This window comes from Macrobrachium nipponense, chromosome 12 (assembly GCF_015104395.2).
Source record: "Macrobrachium nipponense isolate FS-2020 chromosome 12, ASM1510439v2, whole genome shotgun sequence".
In the NCBI taxonomy this organism is placed as follows: domain Eukaryota; kingdom Metazoa; phylum Arthropoda; class Malacostraca; order Decapoda; family Palaemonidae; genus Macrobrachium; species Macrobrachium nipponense.
The window spans coordinates 2606146-2633144 of NC_087205.1; the positions used below are offsets into that span (position 1 = coordinate 2606146).

The window sequence follows — 26999 nt, forward strand, 5'->3', positions numbered from 1 at the left end:
ACTTAGTAAATCTCGCAATACTTGCAAAATTACATGAATTCCCACTCTACCATACTGGTCATGTAAAAGCTACCCCAAATTTAAGTAGTTTAGAAGCCGGGAGTAATTTTTTCTCGTTTATATTTATTCTGGACGAGACCTTACCTTACCTTACCTTACAGAGAGAGAGAGAGAGAGAGAGAGAGAGAGAGAGAGAGAGAGTGAGAGAGAGAGAGAGAGAGAGAGAGAGAGAGAGAGGGAGAGAGAGAAATTTAATTTAAAAAAGGTTCGAGACTCAGTAAAACATCGTATGAAAAGAATTACATCAGCTGAATGATTTATTGATCAATTTTATATCAGACTGAAGTCGCAACACTACCATTGTCATCAACATGGAAAAGTCATCTTAGAGAGAGAGAGAGAGAGAGAGAGAGAGAGAGAGAGAGCGAGAGAGAGAGAGAGATTGTTTTCCTTAGGTCCATTCTAAATCATCCTTGGTTTCGGGGGGGGGGGGGGGGGGGGGTTTTGGGGAAGGTGTGGGTTGTTTTGTTCCCTGGTCTTTCAGCCCTTTGCTTAGTTTGCGTTGTTAGTGACGAAGGGAGACTGGAAGGTTCCTTTATCGACCTCTACGATTATTAGAAAAAGTGAATTTATCTCCCATCAAGATTAACAGTAAGTTGATTCATGTAGTTATTGTATTTAAACTCCGTAATGTGAATAATTCTGTGATGGCAGCTTCTGCCACCGCTAAACCCCGAAATTAGTTTAATAAGCGGTATAAGTTATAGCTCTTCGTTCAAACGAACCTCACACAAACCTCATTACATTTGTTTTATTAATATGGTGCATGACGTTTATGACAACGAATTTCATGGTTTTTTTTTCTTTTCTTTTTTGCAGAGAAGTGGAGCATTGTATAATCGTATCAACGTCGGAAAATACTTCTTAACATCATTACGAATTATGTTGTTGTTTTTTCTCTTTGATTTTTTTTATTTCATTTTATTTTATTTTATTTTTTTTTATTTTATTTTTGCTCGTTTGCGGTTGGCGTTTCTCCTGTCGAAAGCATGACGCTAACCCCGCGATAGTTATCGTTTTGATAAATAATATACTACCGACAAGGGATACCTCATTATACAGTGGTTTTGCTCTAAGCGTTGAGAGTGAGTGCGCCAATCGCCTGCATGAATGTTTAGGTAATTCTGCATTAGAGCTCCTCATAGATATCGTTTATCAATAAAGATTTTTGGTAGATCTAGGGAACTTAGCGGCGGCCTAGACTATGGCAGTTGCGGTTTTTCTATGCAGTTTTACCTACTAAACAAGAATTTTAAGTAATATTTATTCGGACGACTGTAATTAACCCCCAGGGGCCATACTAAACACGGCGAAATACATTGGACGCCCCAATCCCTAGTGGATGTCGTATCCGCGGTTACGTTCCTTGCAGTCCGTGCTGACAGCTTCTGTAAAAATACCTTCTTAATACTTAAAAAGTGTCTGGGGTAGTAAAATTCTGGAGTATGAATTCAATATTTGGTATATTTTTTCGAAGTATAATAAATCTGAGATGTGCATAGCAGTTTTGTTGATTTTGATGTTTATTTGTTTCGTATTTGATATACACACTTTTATATATATATGAGTCATATCACATGACCGTGATTCATATACATACATCGACTAAAAAATTTCCCCCTTCGGTTAACATAATATGAAAATATATTAATTCCGAGGTATAGTGAATTAGATATTAAAGGAATTTGTAGCTCGATGATATATATATATATATATATATATATATATATATATATTATATATATATATAAATATATATATATAATATATATATATATAGATATATATATATATATATATATATAGATATATATATAGATATATATATATATATATAAATATATATATAATATTATATATATATATATATATATATATATATATATATATATATATATATATATATATACTATTTATATATATATATATATTTATATATATATATATATATATATATATATATATAGTATATATTATATATATATATATATATATATATATATATATATATATATATATTTATATATATATATATATATATATGGGGGATATATATATATATTTTTATATATATATATAGTATATAGTATATATATATATATATATATATATATATATATATATATATAGTATATATATATATATATATATATAAATATATATATATGATATATATATATCTAATATATATTTAATAATATTATATATATTATATATAATATTTATATATATAATTATATATTTATAATAAATTATAGTCTTATATATATATATATATTATAATATAAGATTAATTATATATATATAATATATATATTATATATATTATATATATAATATATATATATATTATATATATATTATATTATATATTATATTAATGTATATATAGGAAGATATATAATTATATATATATATATTCATATTATAATAATATATTATATATATAGATTAATATAATATATTTATATATATATATAATATAATATATATAATATATATATTATATATATATCTACTAAATATCTATATATATATATATAATATTATATATATAGTATATGCCTTTTGTTACTCTATTATACCCTTGCAGCGAATGGAAGAAAGCCTGCTGATAATAGCAATAGTAAATATTATAACAAAAAACTGCATTAACTTGCGTTGTTAGTTTGTTCCACAAATTGCACTTGAAACCTGACACTAGATACAGAGCGTCGACTTCCTGCATTTATAAACATGTTCGAAGATAACAAAGGGGTTTTTTAATAAAACAGACTTTTCATTTTCCTTGCTGAAAGATCGGTAATGGGGCCAACTACCCGAAAACACGACAGCCGGGAGGAAAAGTTGAAGGCAATTATCCATTAGTTACCTTTTAAAGATACGCTGCTCACTTCCTCTCCTGCATCTCGCGTCTTCTCCATGATTCTCTCTCCTTATTTATGAGTTACTCTCTTTTCCTGCCTCCTCTCTCGCCCTTATTTTCCCTCCATCTTTTGCCTCTCTCATTTCCTCTCCCTCTGTCTTGTTTATTCGATGCCCATTTCTCCCTTCGTTCTCGTTTTAAATGCCTCTATCCCATTCCCTTAATTATCCTTTACCTCTTTTTAGCTTTTCATTTCCCTGTTCCTTTCAGCATCATGTTCCTTTCTCTCATGATTCTTACCTTTCTTTTATAACCTATGACGCCGGTTGGATAAACCTATAAATAAATCTGAAAAATCTGATAGTCTCTCTCCAGCCTTACCCCATCTCTCATTCAACTTGTTAGCTTGGCTCCCTCACCCTTCATGCATCTCCCTTTTATCCTTCATAATCTTATCTCCTTTTCTTCTTCATGTTTTATCTCCTTTTCTCCCTCCCCTTCCACTTCTTACCTTTTTTTTCTCATGATTCGTTATTTTAACATTTCTCTTCCAATTACTCGTCTTGATTATCGTCCATTCATTGCTAACTTCCTGAAGCCCCTCGCATCGGCTTGCTTATCCCTTCTTGATTTTTCACGTCTTCAGCAATAACTTTTAACTGTATTGATAACATAGTTTTTAAGTTAACCCCTTAATGCTGTTGCTATAATCCCCTCTCTCTCTCTCTCTCTCTCTCTCTCTCTCTCTAAAACAAAACAAAGCGAACGATCAGCCCTCGATCCGGCTCTTTGTATCTTCTCTTAATCCAGCTACGAAACCGCTGTCTTGCTTAATATTCGTTCAGGATAGATGTCATGACGTCGCTATCTCTGCATATCAAGTTTCCTTGTCGCCGCCGTTGTTGATTGACCCCGGCTTCAGACTCTCTCTCTCTCTCTCTCTCTCTCTCTCTCTCTCTCTCTCTCTCTTAACACACTATCTCTCATATATCTTATATTTGGGCAGTCGTCACCTTGTCCATGGATGATTTACCCTCGTTTTCATATTGCTTTCTTTATAGCGGGTAGCCGTATTGTTGATTCAGATCATATCTTTAGCATTTCGGTTGCATTTATGATTTCTGGTTCATTGATAAATCCTTGTTACGCTTGTAGTGGTTTTTTTTATATCATTTATTCATTTAACATCACTAAACAAATGAGAGAGAGAGAGAGAGAGAGAGAGAGAGAGAGAGAGAGAGAGAGAGAGAGAGAGAGAGAGTTTCAGGTTCATTGTTTGATGAATCCTTGTCGAGCTTGTAGTGGTTGTTTATATCATTTCTACATTTAACATCACTATAAGATATAAGAGAGAGAGAGAGAGAGAGAGAGAGAGAGAGAGAGAGAGAGAGAGAGATTGTTTCTGGTTCATTGTTTGATGAATGCTTGTAGTGCTTGTTTATATCATTTCTATATTTATTATTTCACAAATATGAGAAAGAAAGACAGATAGAGACAGAGAGAGAGTCGCATGTACTGAGATTCCTGGTAACATGCAAATTGTTGGTTTTCACCTTCGTCAACACGTAGAAAAAAAGAAAACATTTCTTTTCATCGCTTTTGAAAAAAGGATTCGAGCTCAATATACCTGACCTGTAACCTCGGACAAAGTGAGAGAGAGAGAGAGAGAGAGAGAGAGAGAGAGAGAGAGAGAGAGAGAGAGAGAGAAAGCTTGTCTACCAACTTTTCAATTATTCACCTTTCATCCCAGGTCTGTTGAAACGTTTTGTCTGACAGAGAGGGGGGGGGGGGGGGTGGATTTTGACGCCCTCCTGGAATGCTCCGATTCCGTCTGTGATTTTATGTTGGTGTTGTAGATATCCGTCTTTCTCCCCACACAATCTCTCTCTAATCCTCTCTCTCTCTCTCTCTCTCTCTCTCTCTCGAACACACACACACACAAATATCTCTGCCATAATATCTCGATCACAGACGCATCCCTCTTTTGCTCATGCTTACTTACTAAGAGTTGAAGGCAGAGTATATAATACGTGTATACATAAATACAATATATATACATATATACATATATATATATATATATATATATATATATATATATATATATATATATATATAAATCAGTATATATATAATGTATATATACAGATATATAATTTAATTCAAAACACTAGTTTTAATACTTTTCACATGATCGTAAGTGGTATCCAAGGTAAAACATTCAATTTTTAAGAGTTGAAAAACTGATCTATCAAAATAATGATAATAATCATTTTACGTTCTTTACCGACTTATCATCATTATTTTGGAAGGGGGAAATCACTAATTTTAACAAGGTCATGGCACTCCAATTCTCTCTCTCTCTCTCTCTCTCTCTCTCTCTCTCTCTCTCTCTCTCTCTCTCTCTCATTTTGTATGGGTCTGCATATCACGCGTACGTGTGTGTTTACCACATCCCTGCCTCTTTGGTGTGGAGTTGGGCATTGGGCCCTTCGCTGTCAATATGCCTGATAGTCATCCATCCTTCTTCAGGGACTTCTCTCAAAGACCAGACATTTTCCTGGTACACCGAAAGTTATGTTTACAATTCCAACCATTTTTTTTTTTCTTATAACAATCTTGAGAACCTGGAAGCAAATTCCCGAGATGTATACTAGTATTGGACCAGCCCCATTTTTTTTTATCCATATCCATAAGTTAGGTTAGGTTTGTTGAAATAGATAGCATGCGGGTGATTTGGGTGTGGGAAACATAATAAGATTATTTTCATGAAGATTCTATGGTTAGTTTTTAAGATATGGTGTCCGTTTTTTTTTTTTTTTCGTTTTTTTTCAGGGAAAGTTCCGTACTCGATTACAGTTCGGAAATATCGTACTGGAAATTGAGTACGTAAGAGGGAAGGTTCGGTACTCGGTTACAGTTCGGGAATTGATTACGTAAGAATTACTCGTCATTTCTAGACTTCAATTCGTCTAATTTCAAGCATAGGTGAGGTTTCACGATTTTTTTTTTTTTTTTTTTTTTTTTTTTTTTTTTTTTTTTTTATGACTAACCTCTCCAGTCTAGACCTTCTTTCCGTTGTTAAATGCATCAGCTGATTGTTCTTAATTAATTAAGGCTCAACGGAAACGAAAGAGAGGAAGAAGAGAGTGAATATGAGAGTCTCCCATTGAAGGCGGTTGTTATTGCTTTTCTGACTGCAAAACATTCCGTTTGATATCTGCAGATAAAGGGTAATTCTCCAATTAAGTAAATTAAAAGTATATATTAGGATTCTATATGCCTGTTTAAATTCTCCTTTTAATCAGTTTACAAACCGTCCAGGTCCGTGTGATTTTAACGGAGAGAGAGAGAGAGAGGAGAGAGAGAGAGGAGAGAGAGAGAGGAGGAGAGAAGAGAGGAGAGAGATTTAAGTCCTATATCACAGATTACAAATTATTCCGGGTGCCCGTGGTTCTTATTACGAGAGAGAGAGAGAAGAAGGAAGAGAGACCCTTACCTTAAACCTTACAGACCTTACATCTTGGTTCGGGTTGCCCCAGGTCCCTCAGTGTGAAGGCACCTCTAATGTCTAACCAGAGAGTTGCTAGTACATCTTCCGGTATATTTGCATCCTTCCCAATCTTGGAGGTCAGGGATTGCCAGTTTAGATATTTTGTCGAGCTTATTCCTAAACCACATCTTACCGCTCATTCCTGATATTTATTCCTCAGATGAGCTGGCAACGCATTGAATAGACGCTGCATTATCGATGCTGGTGCGTAGTGGATTAATGTTCCCTGTGTGCTTTCCTTATTTTTCCTGTATAGTTTGGGCACTTTAATCTACCTTCTTGCTTCTTTCTTTCTGATTTTTAGTTTTCCATGATATTTTCTGCCTATTTCCTTCTATCTGTTTTCCATGCCTAATTACCATGTAGCGTTCTCATTCCTTTCCTTTTTAGAACTATATAAATTTTAAGAATTGTAGTTTTCCCAGAGTCTAGGTCCTTAAACTTCTTTCTTTCTAGCTTGTAAAGGACCTTTGTACACTTCTATTTGTGCAATATCCTTTTTGATAGTGTGGGTACCATCATAGTTTGCAATATTTCAAGTGGACTACGAACATCATGTTTTTATAAAAGCAATAATCATGTGTCAGCTTTTCTTGTTTTAAAGTGCCGGTAACAAACATTCCCATTTTTGCTTTACATTTTGCCAAAACAGAGTTGCTATTTGATCATTGCATAACAGTTCCTATTCATCAATCACACCAAGGTTCTTTAAACTCTTCCTTATTTGTATGGTTCATTTATTAGGTCCCTTATATGCATATAGCTTTCTTTTCTCGTCTCCAAATTTAAATTTAGATTCAAATTTATCAGAGTTAAATACCATATTATTTACCTCTGCCCAATCATATACTTTGTTAAGGTCTCTTTGGTAAGAGCGTTTCCCTAATTCTTCATCCACAAGTAAATTTTCTCTATTATCTTGTGTCATCTTGGCCGAAACTACTCACTACCGAATCCTTAACATTATTGCTATGTCTTCAATCAATAATTAACAAACAGTATTGCAGCTACCGTACCCTTTGCGGCACACCCGATAATTTTACCTTTGCTTCATCCGATTTCCGTCGTTTGCAATAACCTATCTGTTTTTCTGTTTGTGTAAAAATTCTTTTAACCAATCTTCCTACTTTATCCACGATTTGGTTTGTTTTCTTATTTTCTTCGCCAAATATTTATGGTCTGCTTCATCAAAAGCCTTTTGCAAAGTCCTAAATTAAACCACATCTGTTTCATTTTCCGCTTTTTCATATTTTTGAATATGTTTTTCAAAACGGTTTGGACTAACAGTTGGGTTTGTGTACTTTTTCCGGGTACGAAACCATGTTGTCCTTTTTAAACAAATTATTTTTATTAAAAAAGTTTCAATAAATTTTTCTTCATTACCCTTTCATACAACTTTCATAATATGTTGATGTTAGACTCAACAGGCCTATTAATTTACTTGCCTCTAGTCTTTTTGATCCACTTTTTGAAAGTAGGGGTTAATATAGCTAATTTGTTGCTCAATCATATTATTCTTGCCTGTATTACACTTTGTCTTTAATTAATATTGCAAGTGGCTTTGGCGATAGAATGAACTACTTTCTTTAAACAAAAATAGCAGGAAATTCCACAGGCCCTGCAGCAGCTTTCCATTTTTAAATTTCATTAATAGCCTGCACAATATCAGCTTCATTAATATCATTTGTTCAGCTAAATATTCACTATTTTCACCCTTACTTCTATATCATTATTCTTCATTATCTATTCTTTTAGGGGTTTGAAATTTTTTTCCTTCCCTTTTTCTTTATTCGTTCTGCAGTATGTTGCAAATTTCCTTTTTTTTCATTCGTTAATCTCCCTTCAATTCTTCAGAGGGCCTATTTCTTATTCTTCTTTTAATTCATCTTCTTCCGCAATGAGTATAATAGTTTTGGGGTTTTGCTTGATATTTTAATAGGTTTTTTTCTTCAAGTTCCCGTTTTTTCAATTTTTCTTTTGAGGTTTATAACTTTTGTTCTGCATTTTCTATCTTTAGCTTTTTTAGTTCTTATAACTTTTCCATGCATTTTTTTTTCTTTTTGCAAAAGACCTTTTTTTCCACTTTCTGATTTTTCTGGAACAAGATCCTTATGTCTCTTGGTATGCATGAATGATGTTTTACTTTTCTTCTTTCGGTATATATTTTTCCACTATTATCTCCAATATTTTATATTAATATCTCCGTATTTTACCCTTATGTCATCCAACTTTTACGAAAAGTTACTCGGCCCAATCTTTGTTTAATTCTTTCTTAATTTCTGGAACCAATTTTATATTTTTTACTGTAGAAGTTGTATTTTCCATATCCTTCCCACTTTTTCATTTCTTGCTTATCTCTATTTTTCCTTGCTTTGGAATGAAATGTTAATTCTATGACATTTATGGTCTGAAATACTCGCCATTATAAACTATTATTTCTTTTAACATAATTCATTACTCGTTCACAAATACTAGGTCTAAAAGTATTTTCCTTTTCTTGTTGGCAGGTGATTTATTTTGTTGAATTGTTGTATTCTAGTAGCATATCTAATAGCTTTTCAAATTGCCTCTTTATCTTCTGCACTACTAATTATCCTCTTTTTTTATAATGTATAAGAAAACCAACAACTCCTATTCGTTCTTTCCATTCTACGAAAAGGAAAAGTTGAAGTCAGGGCAGAATGGAGAATAGTCCAGTCCTTGTGATTTCTACATATATTCATTCCAATTTTTCAATTATTAAGTCAAACTCTTTAATATTAAGGAGTCTATATATTACTATGTTCATCATTTTTCAGATTCAAATTCTACCGCTATTAGTTCAACATTCTGAGTTACTATAATTTTCTCATAATATTTTTTCCTTTGTTTTTGTCCTTTCCCATATATTCGGGTTCCCCCTTGAATTTCCTATTTTTTCCTATCTGATCTTAAAGTTTGGAACTTTTTATTTGATCATCATTCCCAGTCCTCTTGGAATACAGGTTTCCACTTATATTCCAATTATATCTATTTTCCTTTTCATTTTTGGGGTTAGTTCTTCTAAGTACTCTAATTTTTCTTTTTGAGTTACTCGTAACTTAAAACCCTGCGCATTCATACTCATGATGGTTTTTGCGTGTTTTCTCCTTCATTTTAATACTGATAGAATAAGGATTTTCCCATGCTCTTTCCTGTTCTGGTTATTGTTTTCTTTTTTACATTTCCAGAAATTCTGACATTAAAAAATCCCAACTTTTCCATAATATTTGATCTTCCTTCATCTAATTATTAATTTTGGGTTCTGAATCTGCAATTTTCTCCGTTTCGGGCAATACCTCATTGGCATAATAAAAAAAATACAGTTTATATTCTTGGTTAGAATTTTTCGGAGCTGATTGCTTTTGAAATTTTTCTGGACACCTCTGCTATCTCATTGGTTGGTTTGCTTTTTCTCTTTACCTATATTCTTGATTTCTCTTCCCTTTATTTTTTTTCTTATTTTGGATTTTATTTACTTGGTTGGTTATTTATTTTGATTATGATTCATGGCTACAGGGTGCATATATTTTGCATTTTTTGTCGAACTTACATCCTTTTCCTTCTTTTAGGTTTTTAACATATTTTTTGATGCAGATCTCTGCAAATCATCCCCCATTCCATTAAGTATGCACAATTTTACCATATATTTCATAGTTTTTGACATAATCTTAGGAGTTTGTAGTAACATTCTTTCTCCAAATCTGCAATTCCCTCTTTTCAAAAGGTTGCAGATTTTGTTTTCTTGTCTATTTTTTCCTCTTTCATCATTGTATAGATCTGGGAGAGCCTCTTTTCGGGATTTGCTTTTGTTGTCATATTCGTAATTTATTTTCTTCGTAGGTATTGCTGCTTTATTGCCTCATATGTAGTATCAATGAGTATCTTCTTGCATCCAATACTTTTTATCTTGTTTCTTTGTTTTCCTTATTTTTTTTTTCTGTCATTTCTTTTTGGTTTACTTTTTCCTTTCCGTTTTTCCTCTTCTTCTTTTTCTTCTTCTTCTTCCTCTTCCTCTTCTTCTTCATCCTCAACTAATTTGTACATCAATACTTGATTTAATAACATTGTCTTCCATGTAGAACATGTTGAACAAAAAAAATTCTTGTAATCTTTTCTTCAAAATCTTTGTATTACCTCAGCACACTGTGGATGGGCGGAATGTTGCATCAGCCACATTTTTCTGATTAGGTTTTGTGGATTGAACTATGCTAAAACCAAACCTTAAACCACACAGTTTGCATGCTTTTTGCATTCTTTTTCCTAATGCCATCAATTAGTATAATTCACAAGATTCACCTTATTCATTTTCTTTGTCGGAAATATGTTGGTTTATGTATATTTTTTTCTTTAATGAGTCTCTGACCACTTGGATTTTTATTTGGAACTTCTTCAATTTATTTTCAACATGTTTTCATAGATTTGTTCCAGTTTTGAAAGGATTAATAAATCCTTCTAATTATCTATGAATGCTTTTTGTATCTTTTTTGGTTAGGGACTTGTTGCTGTTTTTCATTGATGAGAAATGCCAGTTCCCCCTTCCTACCTCATCGTATTGCGGAATCTGCTTAAACACGCCAAATTTTTTTAACGCCACCTTTTTTCCCGCAGTTGGAAAACTTTACTTTGCCATTCTTGTTCGAATTTTATAGTATTACACAATTGATAAAACTAACTTAGAAGACGCTTATTATCCTATATTTTCACACTAATCTTATCACCGATAGTTCACGAACACTTCTAGATATTTCTCAAATTCTAGCGTATTGTTAAAACTTGTGATATCTGTTGATTATTGTGGATTTCACGCGGGGTATCGTCTCAACCAAGCCAAGATGGCTACTACGAAAGAGAGAGAGAGAGAGAGAGAGAGAGAAGAGAGAGAGAGAGAAATTCCCCTTATATCAGTTACAAACATCCAGTTGTGTGTTTTTCTGAGAGAGAGAGAATGAGAGAGAGAGAGAGAGAAATTTGTCTTTATATCACAGCTACAAACCTCCAGGTGTCGTGTATTTCTACGAGAGAGAGAGAGAGAGAGAGAGAGAGAGAGAGAGAGAGAGAACGTCAAACACGGCCACACAAAAGCATTTAGCCACTACGTCTATCCGCTAGGTTTAAAAATGGCTCTTTGATTCGGTGCTGTAAAAATAGATAAAAGTTTTAATAGACGGTCAACACTTCCTGACGTAGCACAAACTCGGCCCGGGTTCCTTGTGTATTCAGGAGCGCACGGCTTACGTAGGGCCATTGTCCTACTGTACATTTAAACGCACGCACGCCTGGGTCTCATTAAGGCAGTCGTCCTGGCGAACGAGTTAACAGCTGGAGAGATCAAAAAGCATTTTGACCCTGTGGCCGTTTGCGGTAACCTAAATTCACGGGGGAAATATTTTGCATTTTACTTTCGTCAGGTTTTCACTACTACTACTACTACTACTACTACTACTACTACTACTACTACTACTCTACTGCATTTTTTTCAGATTTTCACTACTACAACTACATTTTTCTTTTGTCAGGTTTTCACTACTACAACTACAACTACCTACCACTACTACTGCATTTTTCTCTCGCCAGGTTTTCACTGCAACTACTACTACCACTACTACTACTACTACTACTACTACTGTCATCTCTGGGGCCAGTAACACTAATTCCATTATTCAAAATTTCCATGAATGTCACTACTGTCCGAATAGTGACTATTTTTTCAATCACTTAATGATAACGGTAGTTGGTCGTGTTTTCACTAATGCCACTTTGCTTTTGTATAAATTGGTTTAATTGTTTTTTTCATGCAAAATATTTGCTTTCCAATTCAGTTTTTTTCTGGAATCTCTTTTGAATTTTGTTACTGCTACACTCCATTTGATGTATATCGATAAACTTTTCGAAATTGAATTTGAAATACCACTGCCACCCTGACTATTACTATTACTATCATATTGTTGATATGTTATCGTTAAATGATATGGAAGGATTCATTCATGTAATTATTTTAAATTCTGAGAATTTTTCGTGTTTTTGTTTTCCCTCCCACAGGTATGACTCATACTACAGTAAATAATGTAATTCAATATCTTATATTTTGTCTGTCTCGATACCCTAAGCTGTTGTGAAACTAAGTTTAATATATTAGCTCGTATTTTGTCTTGATATTCAATCATACTTGAGAGAAAATCATAGTATTTTGATCCTGTGTATGTGTTGGGGAGAGGGTAGGGGGAGGGAGGTAGTTGTTGAAGATTAAGCTGGCCTTATGCCATCACGGGCTCTTGCTCATAGAGCAACTCCTAACAGGGAAGGAGGGGGAGGTTTTCATGAAAATTCGATCTACGCAACTCTGAAATAAATTCCTGTGAAAAAGAGAAATGGGTGACGAGTGTTGTCTGGCGAGTTTCTCGTAATGGACACTTATAACATTCATTTTCGGATGCAATCATTTTTCCTGTAGTTGATAAGAAAAAGTTATACATTTATTTTTCCTGAAATAGTAATCGTGACATTGCATGAAAATGGAAAGGCAGAACTTACTTTCTTTTTTCTGGAATCGATCTTAAAGCTTATTTCTTACAAAACAAAGCATCTTATCATTGAGGTCAGATCGTCTTAGATAACAGTTGAATAGCCGTGTTTACTTATAAGTATACTGGGCAAATCTGTCCCAAAATATTGGAGAAGAGACTTAAATTCGTTTCCCTAGATTTCAGATGACCCGCAAGTTGAAAAGAGATGATGTAAATGCACCTGAAGTAGTCAACATAAGAATATTATTATTATTACTATTATTATTATTATTAGACCACTCGAATGCAATAAATAGCGTGAATCCATCCGACACAGACCATTGCACTTAGCGATCCCGTCCCGATGATGGCTAAACGAGGTGGCCGAAACATGTAGACGCCTATGGGAAAAACCTGAAAAGAAGAAAAGGCACAAGGAATATCGGATAGAACCCTGACGACAACGGCTTGTTCTCGACCTACAAGACATACATACCTATATACCTGTTGACGACCTCGAACCTGTCCCTGATACCCCGTTGCCTTTAACACCAGCCTGAAATTCCGTTGACGACCTACAGCGTGCCAGAAATACAAATCATAACGAGAATTGAAAGAATTTTGTATGGAATCAAAAATTCTGCGAATTCTGCGATTATTTTCAATAAAACATTTTGGAAGGAGGTCTATTTCCAGCATACACATATTATTATTATATTATTATTATTATTATTATTATTATTATTATTATTATTATTATTATTATTATTATTATTATTATTAGACTGCAAGAAATTCACAATCTCGTGAAAAACAATTTGCGCTATAAAAATTCACAATTATATAGTAAACTATATTACTGTGTACAAATATCAAAGCTAAGCTTTTCTAACACCTGAACGTTGCTCCTCGTCTGTGTTTACGTTAAATTATTATTATTATTATTATTATTATTATTATTATTATTATTATTATTATTATTATTATTTACTTTTAAATCACAGTCCTCCAATTCGAGTGGGTGTACTTATAGTGTGGGCTCCGGGTTGCATCCTGCCTTCCTTAGGAGTCCATCACTTTTACTTACAATGTGCGCTGTTTCTAGGAGCGCACACTTTTGCATTAGTCCTGGAGCTACTTAAGACACTAGTTTTTCCAGATCACTTTTCAGGGATCTTGGAATTGTTCCTATTATTATTATTATTATTATTATTATTATTTTATTATTATTATTATTATCTGTAGCTCCAATCTCAGGCTGTTGGTTACTGTCGTTGTGGTGGTCAGTTGCTGGATGACGACCTCCAAGTACCTGACCGTCTTCCCCTTCAATTGGGTTGAATACCTGGTTGCCGGACGAAGCTCCTCTGTTGCCAGAGGTTCCATTTACGTCGTTGTCGTTTATTCCTTCATTTGCTTTCCATCATTGCTGATTTTGCTATTTAACCCATAGCTGGCACCCTACCCCATCAGGGATAGGTACTCATTTACAGCCGAGTAGACTGAGGAAATTATGGTAAAGATCCTTCCCCAAGGAATCAACGCCGAGGAGAGCGGTCACCCATCCAACGAATGACCAGTCGATTGACGACCTAACCCACTCTGACACGGCGCCACACGTTTTCATTATTATTATTATTATTATTATTATTATATTATTATTATTATTATTATTATTATTATTATTATTATTATTATTATTATTATAGGGTATTTTAAACAATAGTGTATAATATTAAATGGAGCAAAATTGGCCAGCTAGATGGAAAGACAGTAAAAGGAAAATGGACTCTAGGAAAATATATCGACGGTGCCGATAGCAGACGAAAGGGCGAAGAGAAGAACCTTTTAGTATCTACGTGAGACCGGAAAAAAGAAATTTCCCTTTGAGAATGAGTGAGCCTGCATTTACCATTAACTCTGCTTTGGAATGGGACACAGTCAGTTAATTAGGAAGTTTTTTTCTCCCTAAACACCAGAACGAATTGATCGGTTAAGACGAGAAAAGTTTGCTTGCCGTCTGTGTTCCCCGCGTTTTGGAACCGGTCAAAATTCAGAACCTGCCGCAGTCTTCAAAGAGACTTCCAAATACTCGTTATTTCAGATAACGACTGGAAACTTACTGTCTTATCATTATTTCATGGATTACTCAGTATATTAGTGCTTGAGTCTGAACCTGATAATATTGTTTTGAACGTGAATGTTATCACTTCTCCTTCGTACAAGTCAGTTGCTATTATAAGATTTACAAGAAACTGGTAGTTTGGTGCAAGTAATAGTGGGTCACAATGAGGTCCGAAGTCAACAAGAGTTAGAACGAAAGGATGGGAAGTAAGCAGCGTTGATTAATAATTCTTGTTACTAATTACCACGTAAGGAGGCAGTGCAGTCAGTGCACCGCGGGCATTACTTAAGGCCCATAGCGGCAACCCCTTTCATTCCTTTGACGTACACAGCCCACAGCATAAAATTGTATCACAAAACTATTTTTGTCTCAAAATTTATCAAAATCATGCCCACCATTTTGCTCTGGACTGCGTGACACTGAAGAGAGTCCAAACTAATTAAACAATGAAAATAGATTCGTCAGACACGAGCCTCAGTTTCCTGTAAACTCGTTTGGGTACGTTCGCCACTCGTTCTGAAGGAACCCTCCTCAACAAGGAACTTTTACGCTGCATTTTCTCTTGTTTTTAAAACAAACAACCTTTTGTAAAGTTTGAAGGCAACATGATATTGTTGCTAATTGTTATTCAAATAGGAGACATCGTGTACCTCTTGTAAACTAGGTTTCTGAATGACCTGCAAGGCGTTGTATAGGTGGTTTTGTACTTGAGAACGACTCTTCCAACCAAATATTCATTAGCCGTTGCATTTTTCTGTTGATTATACTATGTTTATTTCGGTTCTTAATATTTCTTGGGGGTCATTACCTTGATGATATTTAGTCTCTTAAGTTTATACGGTCATCCACAACGGCCTTGTATGTTTGTTAGTTAGTATGGTGTTTTGACGTTGCATGGAACCAGTGGCTATTCAGCAACGGGACCAACCGCTTGACGTGACTTCCGAACCACGTCGTGAGTGAAGGTCTGTCACCAGAAATACACATCTCTCACTCCTCAATGTAATGCCCGAGAATTGAACCCGCGGCCACCGTGGTGGCAGGCCAAGACCATACCGATCACGCCATTGAGGCGCTATTTCCCAAGAGATCGATGATCAGAATCACGAAACTAGCCATAAGGAGTCTAGTCTCGGCGCCAACTGTTAACAATTCAAATCAGCTCGAGAAAACGAGTGTATGTAACTGGTTTTAGACTCGTTTTTCCCGGCTCGTTTCTGTTTGATCTAATTGCAGATTTTTCTCTCTTCTTTTCAGGTCAACAACGGCCGTGTTACTCGACGTCATCTTCAAGGTTAGTTACTTCTAATTAAGTTTTAAAATAATCACTTGGGTAGGAAAATGTTTTAGAGTACGAGTTGACAAAACTTTATTTTATTTAATAACAAAACTATAATTTCACTCATACTTTTGGCAAGTATGTAAGCCTGGTACTTGGTCGCTCAAGTATGAAATTAGGCGTTTGTACGTTCATCAAAACCGGGTGGGAGGTTCTTGAGCGTGACTAATTGTACTAACTACCTAAAATGGCGCGGTTTATATATTTGGTTCAAGAAATTCCGAGGCTTTAACGAAGGGTCAGAAATAACTTTGAATTTGCCAGCCATAACACAAACTTTTTGAAAGCTGAGGAATTACAGCTGAATTTAATATAGAATTTAGGCCAAAGGCCAAGCTCTGTGACCTATGACGTCATTCAGCGCCGACACGGAAATTGACAGTTAAAAATTTGGAATGGTGTAACTGAAGGAAAACCTCAAAGCAGTTGCACTAAGAATCATTTGTTAGGAGAGAGTGGAAAGTAAGATGGCAGGAGGAGAATATGAAAGGAGGTACAGTAAAGGGAACGTAAGGGGTTGCAAGTAGGGGGCGAACCTTAAGTCTTCATGCGGTGTAGTGACGGCACTATCCCCTACGGTAACGTCTTCTTTGGGAAATAGTGCATTTTCAGTATTGGCTGTAGTTCACTCGTAGTTAACTATTACGAAAAATATGAAACGTTCGTAGAGGCCCAAGTATCGACGTTTTTGTCGTTTTCCGTACTGGTATATAAAACTATTATTTCTATTATTATTTGTGGACATGGTTGGAAAAGCAAAATTCCACAATGCCAAGCCTCAAATACAGAGGTAAATAGTAAATGTATCATTAGAAAAAAAAAGCTACTGGATGAATCGTAACTACGGCCAAAGCCGCACTCACCGTACTTAAGTGTAAAGGTTCACTTATTCACATAATGAACTACATTCTTCAACCGTTACCTGAACAATATCCGTAGAACAACACTAGATCTGATCAGGTTTTGGATGGGTAACCACCAGTAATGAAGGACGGACATGGCTGACACTTTAATTCCCATGAGCCCCTCAGCGCACATGAGCATGGTTGGGTGCAAAGTCTGGTGGAAGCGTCTATAGGTCACAGTAAGGCCATAGAGACAAAAGACCGAGAGGCTGTCTTCCACTCATTAAATTTAATCAATATTTTTATGAATACAACACCCTTTCCCGATAGGGCAGCCACATCCTGATGAAGTCAATACGTGATTGGTTTTCTTACAATTAAAACAAAGTCAATATTTCCAATTTTTATTTAAAGCTTTAAATATTCACATTTTGATATTGTACTTCGAGGACACCTAATTTAAATTACATTTTGACACTGTACTTAAGAGGACACCTAATTGTAAGTACATTATTAGATTTTAGTTTTGGTCGATCATCATAACATGACACTGGTGCAGTATTTTACGAAGAGTATTAATGAGGTGCTGTCTCGCGTTAACGCTCAAATACACCGTAGAACGCCGAACACTTATATAAGAATACGTATGTTTGATCTCGTTAATGAACCAATATAGCTAATTTTCCCAAACGAAGCTAATTTTTAGTAACGGCCAATAAAGATTAGCATCAGAAACCAATTTTCTATGTAAACTGTCGTAAAAAAGCGTCAGATATTTGCAAATGATTTTCTAATGCAGCAAAAAGAAAAGTCGCGCGGCAGCTAATTTAGAGAGTTGCTTTGAGAGACTTCAAATATAATTTCAGATTGCAAATTACTTCCTCCTCCTGGAGAAGAAGTCTGGGACCAAAAATTGACTGCAAGGCAATTAAGGCGTTCGAAAAATAGCAATTAGCTCATTCAGCGCAAGACTCGATTGGCCAACCCTTGAAGACATGATCGATTTCACCCAATTTTAGTTCTTTTATCAATTGAAAAATGAGTTGCGTTTCATTTTAACTCGCTGAAATTTAGTGTTTTTAAAACTGTCACTTCCCGGGGTATTTGTTTTTTCACCAATTACCAGAGCAAAAAGGTCATCTGAAAGCAATAACACTCAAGTATAACATTTTTCATGCTGACATTTCAAAAACTGCATCTCCTTATTACAATGTTAATTCCTCAAATTGCCAAATCTTTTTCCATGCTAATATTTCAAAACCTGCATTTCTAGATTACAATGTTAATTCCTCAAATTGCCAAATCTTTTTCTGAGCTTCGCGTGCTGCAACATTGCTATCAAAGTTAAACGGTTAATACGAACATATCAAAACAGTCAGAATTTTCCGGCATTTTTGAAATTTGTCAAAGAAATGACTACGAAAAAATTGCTCTAGCAATGCTATTAAGGGCCTAACCACACCGAATACAAACATAACGCCGCGGTACACTTCGAAATATAGTTTCCTATTGAAAGCAAATATCTGCACTTAACTTGCTACACAATAAAAAGCCAGACAATTTCATAATGTTAAAAAAAAGCTTGACATTTCGTAATATAAATAAATTATTAAACTTGTACAGGAGACGTTCCATATGAAGCAGTAGTGCTTGAAAATAACGCAACATAAGTTTTCTAGGATTTTATATTAAAAAAAAAAAATCCCTAATACACAATTTACAGAACTGAAATTTTTCTTAATAATTTACAGAACTGAAAATTTTTTTCATATAAAATTAAGAAATATGTTCATCAAATGTATGGGTTTTCTCACTTCTGATAAAAATATTATAAATACTGTTGTTTTCTTGGATCTTGGATCAAGGCTCATAAAAATAGCCTTTCTCTCTTGGTTAATAAAATTGTGAATTTTCTCATTAATGTAGGGCAATAAATTTGACAATTTTTTCATAATTTAACGTAGTGCAATAAATTTATTACAATTTTTATCATTCATGTAGTGCAAACTACAAAGTTCGGTCCAGTATGTTATAATTTTCTATCCAGAATGAAGAAACCCAGCACAAATACACAAATACACACAAAACCACTTTTAAAGTTTTATATACAGGAAAACACTCCTCGTTTAAGATTAGTTTGTACTAGAAATATCTGCAAGAAATGGAAAAAAAAAAGAAGTCGTATGTACCTTCCATGTATCGTAAATATTACTACATCTTACCTAGGAATTCAATGGCCTAGTTAACAACGCTCGTTAAGAGATCTGGGCTTTTGAGGGAGTTGAAAAACGAAACGGAAAACAAACTTGCATCACTTGGAATCCCGTCATACTAAGGAGGTATAAACTACAAATGGTAACTTGGTATAAAATAAATCTGGTCTCGGTAAAGTAAAAAAAAATCTGATGTTCCCAGCAAAATAAAAGCTGTTTAGTGACAAAAATGTTCTCAGTAAAAAAAAAAATAATAATCTGTTGTTCTCAGCAAAACAATAATCTTTTCAGTGGAAAAAATCTGATTTTCTCAGTAAAAAAAAAAAAAATCTGTTCCCAGCAAAAAAAAAAAAATCTGTTTAGTGAAATAAATGTTCTCAGTAAAAAAAAAAAATCTGATTTTCCCAGCAAAAAAAAATTATTTTTCAGTGGAAAAAATCTGATTTTCTCGGTAAAAAAAATAAATCTGCTGTTCCTAGGAAAAAAAAATCTAATGCTCTCAGAAAAAAAAAAAAAAAAATCTTTAGTTCTCGGTGGAAAAAATTCTGTTCTCAGTAAAAAAAAAAAAAAAAAATCTGATGTTCCCAGCTAAAAAAAATGTTTAGTGAAAAAAAGCTGTTCTCAGTAAAAAACAAAACAAAAAATCTGCTGTTCCCAGCAAAAAAATAATCTTTTCAGTGGAAAAAAAATCTGATTTTCTCAGTAAAAAAAACCTTTTTTTTTCCCTTAAAAAAAAAAAAAAAAAAAAAAAAAAAAAAAAAAAAAAAAAAAAATTGTTCTCAGTGAAAATAAATCTTCAGTTCTCGGTGGAAAAAATTATGTTCTCAGTAAAAAAAAAAATCTGATGTTTCCAGTAAACAAAATGCTAATGTTATAAGTAAAAATCAAATTCTGACCTCGGTAAAAAGAATTTCTGATGTTCTCGGTAAAAAAAAAATGCTGATGGCCTCAAAATTGCAGAAACGAGTAGAATTTTTACGCAAGTTGATCCTACTTGGACAACAAAATAAGAAAAAAATGGCATAACTTCAAGCCATACTAAAAAAAAATGTTCGGACAACCACATAAACCACAAAAAGAATACGGTTAACAACAAAATCCTTTATATATACCGTAAAGTAGGCAGTTCATTGGAGAGAGAGAGAGAGAGAGAGAGAGAGAGGAGAGAGAGAGAGAGAGAGAGAGAGAGGGGAGGGGATGATGAGGAAATCAGTACTTGGACAACCAATATACTTGAAATAACAGGGAGTAACGTTTTTGGCCCAAACTACAGCTGAGGTAGAAATAGGAATTTTAAAATCTTGATGGATTTCATATACGGCGCCAGTTGAAGGGTAAAGGTAAATAATCACAAGACATTACACAGTGTACACTACACAAGTTAATTATGAACAAGATGTTTCATTTAATACGGAAGTCTTGACTAAGGAAATGAGAAATACTGTTCGAAAGTTACCGGTTATTCTTGATATAGCTCAGCTTAGTGCATTTTACAGTAAATCACGGCAAGAATATTATTTACGTTGAAAAATACTTTTAAAAGCTTCAATATTTCATATTATCATCATTAAGGAAGATTCTTACTGTGAAGCAATGTTCATGTAAAACTTGCCCGAGCAAAAAAAAAAAAAAAAAAGCAAGTATAGGTAATTTTTAAATTCAAGAGTAAATACACATCTGTAATCTAATATTTGAATGCGCTGTTTTTCAGTGATTTTATTTGTGCGTCCATATACTCCAGAAAATTTTATAACTGATTTCCGATTACTTCCTGTTAACACTAATGGATGACCTGATGGAAAATAATAACTCGGTCGAATATGTTATAATTCTGGTACTTGATGTGTGAATATAATTCTGGTACTTGATTCTGACCACTTGAGGCGCATTCGACTTGTACAAGTGGGACACCGTTTGAAATATATATAAAAAACTCTAATTATAACTTTGTTTTATAAGCATTTGACTATCGGAAATGGGACGCCATTTAAAAAAGTATGGGGGGGAGGGGGCCACAGTTTCTTTTGACTTCTCATCACAACCGGGTACCAGACAAAGTGAAAATATAATTAACACATCGCTTTCGGCACAAAATTAAATCAGCGTGAGAAAACTGAAGAGAGGCACAGCAACACTCGTAAGCTTCAAGGCAACTCTGACTGGAATTTGCAATATTTTCTTCAAATACTGTAGTAGTCTACCAATAATGTTCATACTTTCACTGTACAGGGCTGATAAAACTACTTGAATACCTTCCTTATAGGTCGTTTTTCCTAAATACGTGTGAATTCGATCACAAAAACAGCAATCAGTCGAGCGTTTAGTTTGTCTGCTTTCCAAGACGTGGTGGGTAGAAGTTTTGAATCGTGGATAATAATTACGCAGAGTTTGTACCAAGTCCGTTTTCTTTCTCGGATAAAGGTTAAGTTATGAATTATTCTTGAAAGCTTTTATCATTTTGACTTGAAAATTACTGCTAAAGCCACACCGCCTAGTAAGATTTTATCCATTATCATTCTGTATTTATGTAATATATTCGCAAATTTTATTTCGTTCAAAGAAAAAATGTATTCTGGCTTTATAAGCTTATTTTTCAATATATTCACTAAATATCTCAACAAGCTCACAAATTTTATTCCGTTAAAAAATGGATTCTTAAAAGCTTTTAAGCTTTTATGCTTATTTTTCTTGAATATATAATGTTTTTTCATAACTTATAAAGCTTTAACGAGCAAACCAATACCTAATAATAAAATAATAATGAATGTTTCGTTTATCGACATTGTAAGCTACTACTTTCAAGCACATGACTTGAAATTCTCTTTTCAGAATTATTCCTTGCATTTTTCAAAACAAAATAACCTATTATATATTACTGGTTCATATCTCTTGTTTATTTGAAAGAATACCATTATTTTCAAATTCAAAGGACCAATTACTAGTTCAAATACATTGTTTATTTGGTATTTGTTTACACAATTTGATAGAATACCATTCATTTTTTAAATGGACCCCATTACTAGTTCAAATCTCTTGTTCATTTGATAGAATACCATACATTTTCCAAAATAAAAGGACCAATTACTAGTTCAAATCTATCGTTTGTTTGAAAGGTAAACATATTCATTTGGAGAAATCTACGATCTCTCATTTTACTAAAATATACTTCTCCCGTAATTTACAAAAATAGTATACACACCTCTGAGGTACAGTCGGCTTATTTACATGGCAATTCAGAACACACACTTCTGATTACGCGTGCGCAACACACACACACACGAACATCTTCACCATACAACATATCTGCACAAATAACTTTGGCATTTTTTTTTTATATTTTGCAATTTATTTACAGGCTTGAGTCAAACGGTTGCTGGATGGAGGAAAGCAGAGATGATGGACAGGGTGACATCCAAGTCCCTCAAGTGGATCTGATGATATCTACACGCGTCGAACAAGCGAGATAAGCTTCAGCAGGCGAAAGACCACGCAGTACTCAAGTTTACTTATTGTATGAAAGACAACCAGCAGGATATCTGAACAATTTTAAGACTGGCGGTTACTACATCAACTGCAGACCACCAGCAACATATCTGAACTTTATAGACTGACAATATCTACATTTAACTGCAGCTAAAATCTCTCAGCGGCTACTGTGGCAAAAAGATCAACGGTAGAGGCTACTTAGCCATGCAAAACGGCACTTTAGAACGGATATTATTATCCGCACTGTTTGGTCAAGAGATATAATATAAGACGGCTGCTGCTGCTGATGATGATGAAAAGTACTTTGGCTGTCACACCTGTGATTTTTGGTCACCCGGAGAACCTGGCAGGGAAATAAAAGAAAACGGTAAATAAGAGGAATTACTTTTTTCATAAGCTTGTCAAACTTTCTTCCGTCTCTCTCTATCTCTCTCTCTCTCTCGTTTGTTGCTTTCTTGTCAAACTTTCTCTCTCATTCTCGTCCCTCTCTAAAGCTCTCATATATTTCTCTCTATAATAAATCTCCACAAATTTATACAACTAGATCTGTAGAGACTGTAACATAAGATTTCTGAGAATATACGAGCGAGAAAAGGTCTCTCTCTCTCTCTCTCTCTCTCTCTCTTCTCTTCTTTCTCTCTCGTCTCTCTTCTCTATCAACTCTCCTATCTCTCTTTCAACCTTAAAAGAAGAGGTTGGTGGGCTGCGTTGACCAGAAACGTCCTGTATTTTTTTTTTCTATTTTTAAAAACAACGATGAAATGCGAATGGGCGTAGTAGCTCACGCCTGTTAGGCCTGTTTACCTAATCCCCGCCCATCTCGCAAAGTCCAGGAGATTTCGCACGGGCACGTCGCGGGCATGGGCTTTCACTCGAAGGTTTCTGTCTTCCGTGAGCAGGACGACTTCTCTGTACAGACGACGAACACCAGCTGTGGGAAGACAAAGCGGAGGAGCAAGACTTAATTGAACTTGAATTGAAAATTAGTTGATTGAATGAATGAAAAAATTCAGTGAATAAAAAATTGCTATTACATGTAGTATCCCGGCTCTGAAATAAAAAAAAAAAGGTACTTAAAAATGTGTATTCATCTAAGCATCTGTTATCCATGAAATTCAAATACTTGTCATTCAACGTTTGTAATGTACCGTTTTTTAGAATAATGTACCGTTTTTAGAATATTACTTAAAAAGTATTTGAATTTTTTGGATATCAGAGGTATAAAATTCAACTACTTGTAATTAAATATTCTAAAAAAAACTGTACATTAAGAATGTTGTGTATTCATCTAAGCCTCTGATATCCAAAACTTCAAATGCTTGTAATTAAATATTCTAAAAAAAAAGGTACATTAAAAATGTGTATTCATCTAAAACTCTGATATCCAAAAAATTCAAATGCTTGTAATTAAATATTCTAAAAAACGGTACATTAAAAATGTTGTGTATTCATCTAAGCCTCTGATATCCAAAAAAAATTCAAATACTTGTAATTAAATATTCTAAAAAAAACGGTACATTAAAAATGTGGTGTATTCATCTAAACCTCTGACATAAAAATGTGGTGTATTCATCTAAACCTCTGATATCCAAAGAAATTCAAATACTTGTAATTACATATTCAAATTCACAAAAAAGGGGACAAAATTTAAATTTAAACATTCAAATAAACTGCAATTACGTCAAGAATTATAAGTTACATTTCATGATGATAATTGCAACATCGATATACATATTGAAAGTATGAAATACAAGTATGAACAATGAAAACTTTCCCAAAGGCACTTTTATCTGCAAATTCTTTTTAACGTCTCGGCCTAAGAAAAATAAGTGGTAATTTTTTGCTTATTGTTTTACCTGTTGCGACATCTCTAACTAAACTTATCTGATTACGTCGTTTCTATTAACATCCTTGGCCACAGCGACTTACTTAACGCTTTTATTAGTTTTGTTCGTTACAAGACTAGATTAAAAAGTCGTTTACACCTAATCAGGAGCCTTTACGAAGAAAGCTCTCTCATGGTTCTTCGAATGCGTCTAGGTTCAAGACCGTAAAGGCCCGTCCACACGGCTGAGCTTTGCTCGACGAACTTTGTTTGATGTGACGTCAGAGGCGGAGAAAATGCGGCAAAGTTCTGACTTTTCCGGCTGTTTCTCCGCTTCTGACGTCACATCGGACAAAGTTCGTCGACCAAAGCTCGACCATGTGGACGGGGCCTAAGAGATGAGATGAGACAAGTCTATATTTTAATGAACTTCCTAAATTCACTAGACCGTCAGGTCACAACCACTCAAGGGAAACAGTTAATGATGAGATCTAACAGCCGAATGACATCCACATAGCATACCTAAGGGAAACTAAAGGTAACTGGAAACTGGTTGAAGTTCCTGAAGGTGCTTGAAAACTAAAGGTAATTGGATACGATTATGGCTAAATTTTTAACCTTAAATAAAATCAAAACTACTCATGCTACAAGGTTGCAATTTGGTATGTTTGATGACTGGAGGGTGGATGACTAACATACTGCTTTGCAGTGCTGTAGCCTGTTTTTTTTTAAGATCTGAGGGCGGACAGAATAAAAGTGCTGACGGACAGACAAAGCCGGGCGGCACAATAGTTTTCTTTTAAAGATTAAATCATTATAAAAATTCCTTCGTAAATTCTACAAATGAGAGAACATCGTCCGTGATGTCTTGAAAACGCCTTTGAACATCCCCAATCAAAAGAGGTATTACACATTTTTCGGCTAATTAGAAAGGTCTCATCACTACATCTCTTCATAACTCAGAATACCATCACGAACTGTCAGTCACATCGACAAAAAAAAAAAAAAAATGAGGATCAGATTTGTTTTAAAATCATTCTAAAATACTTCGTATGTTCTTCACTTTGATAGAAATCTCTTGGATTTTTCTGTCCTCAAACCCTGAGAATTTTCTAGTAGTCTATCATTGAGAATTTCAATTTGACACGTGCTCTGAACATAATTCGTGGCTAAAACTGTTTTTCTTCATTTGAAGTCCAACTTCATTTAGTTCTAATTTAAGACTGGAGACTTAAATTACGTCTAATTTACATGAGGTGAATATACAATGAAATGAGGGCGGGGGTGGGGGGGTTGTGTGGGGTTTCGTCAGATTTGTTCCAATTCCATGACTACACAAACTTGGCAAGACGACCAATATCAAACCTCCAACTAAAATGTTTTAAAGAATTATTCCTAAATGAATCCATATTTCCATTGCTAACAGACACACGAACAAGGCTGACCAACGCATGCTTAGGCCTAACACTGAGCAAACTAGGTCTAGAGAGGGGCATGCTTCGTCTAGAAAGGAGCATGCTTCTTCTTGGTAGGAGCATCCTAGGTCTAGGAAAAGGCATGCTTCGTCTAGGAAAAAACAAGCTAGGTCTATGGTATGGGGCGCCCTTCGTCTAGGATGGAGCACGTTTCGTTCAGCAAGAGGCACGCTAGGTCTATAACTAGGAGCATGCTCGGTCTAAGAAAGAGAGCGCTTCGTTTAGCAAGGGGCACGCTAGGTCTATAGCTAGAAGTACGCTAGGCCTAGAAAGTAGCATGCTTGGTCTAAGAAAGAGCATGCTAGCTGTAAGAAAGAGCATGCTAGGTCTAGCAAAGAGCACGTTAAGTCTATAGCAGGAGCACGCCACGTCTAAGAAAAAGCACGCTATGGCTAGCAAGACGAGTATTAAACGATCACAATTCTTGGCGATGCAAAACCAGTTGAAAAAGAGACGGGTACGTTGAATGAATAAAAAAAAAAAAAAAAAAAAAGCCCCAACCAAAAACCTTCACTTTAACCAGAAACTGGGCCATAAAACAAGGCCACAAACAACTGAAATCTCTCGCTGACAACAGAACGAAATTGAATCAAATAACCTGAGGAAAGGAAAATTTTTTTTTTAAATAAATCCTTTCTGGCACGCACCTTTAATGGGTCTCCTCTGGGTGGAGTCGCTGCAGAAGTGG

At 34.6% G+C, this 26999-nt stretch overlaps 1 protein-coding gene and 1 long non-coding RNA gene across 2 annotated transcripts in view; one reads left to right on the plus strand and one right to left on the minus strand.

Moving 5' to 3' along the window:
• Positions 1 to 554: 554 nt before the first annotated feature.
• On the plus strand, positions 555 to 23016 carry LOC135224295 (uncharacterized). Its single transcript, XR_010316695.1, has 3 exons — positions 555 to 651; positions 16386 to 16422; positions 22881 to 23016. It is a non-coding gene; the product is annotated as an uncharacterized LOC135224295 (long non-coding RNA).
• Positions 22461 to 26999, minus strand: part of LOC135224294 (telomerase-binding protein EST1A-like) — a 60892-nt gene continuing 56353 nt past the window's right edge. Inside the window, exons 3-5 of the mRNA XM_064263148.1 lie at positions 26959 to 26999; positions 23693 to 23942; positions 22461 to 23354 (exon numbers count right to left, since the gene is read on the minus strand). The exon at positions 26959 to 26999 is cut by the window's right edge and continues 38 nt beyond it. Coding sequence (XP_064119218.1) covers positions 23812 to 23942; positions 26959 to 26999 — 172 coding nt within the window. The 3' untranslated portion in view covers positions 22461 to 23354; positions 23693 to 23811. The remainder of the gene's footprint in view (positions 23355 to 23692; positions 23943 to 26958) is intronic.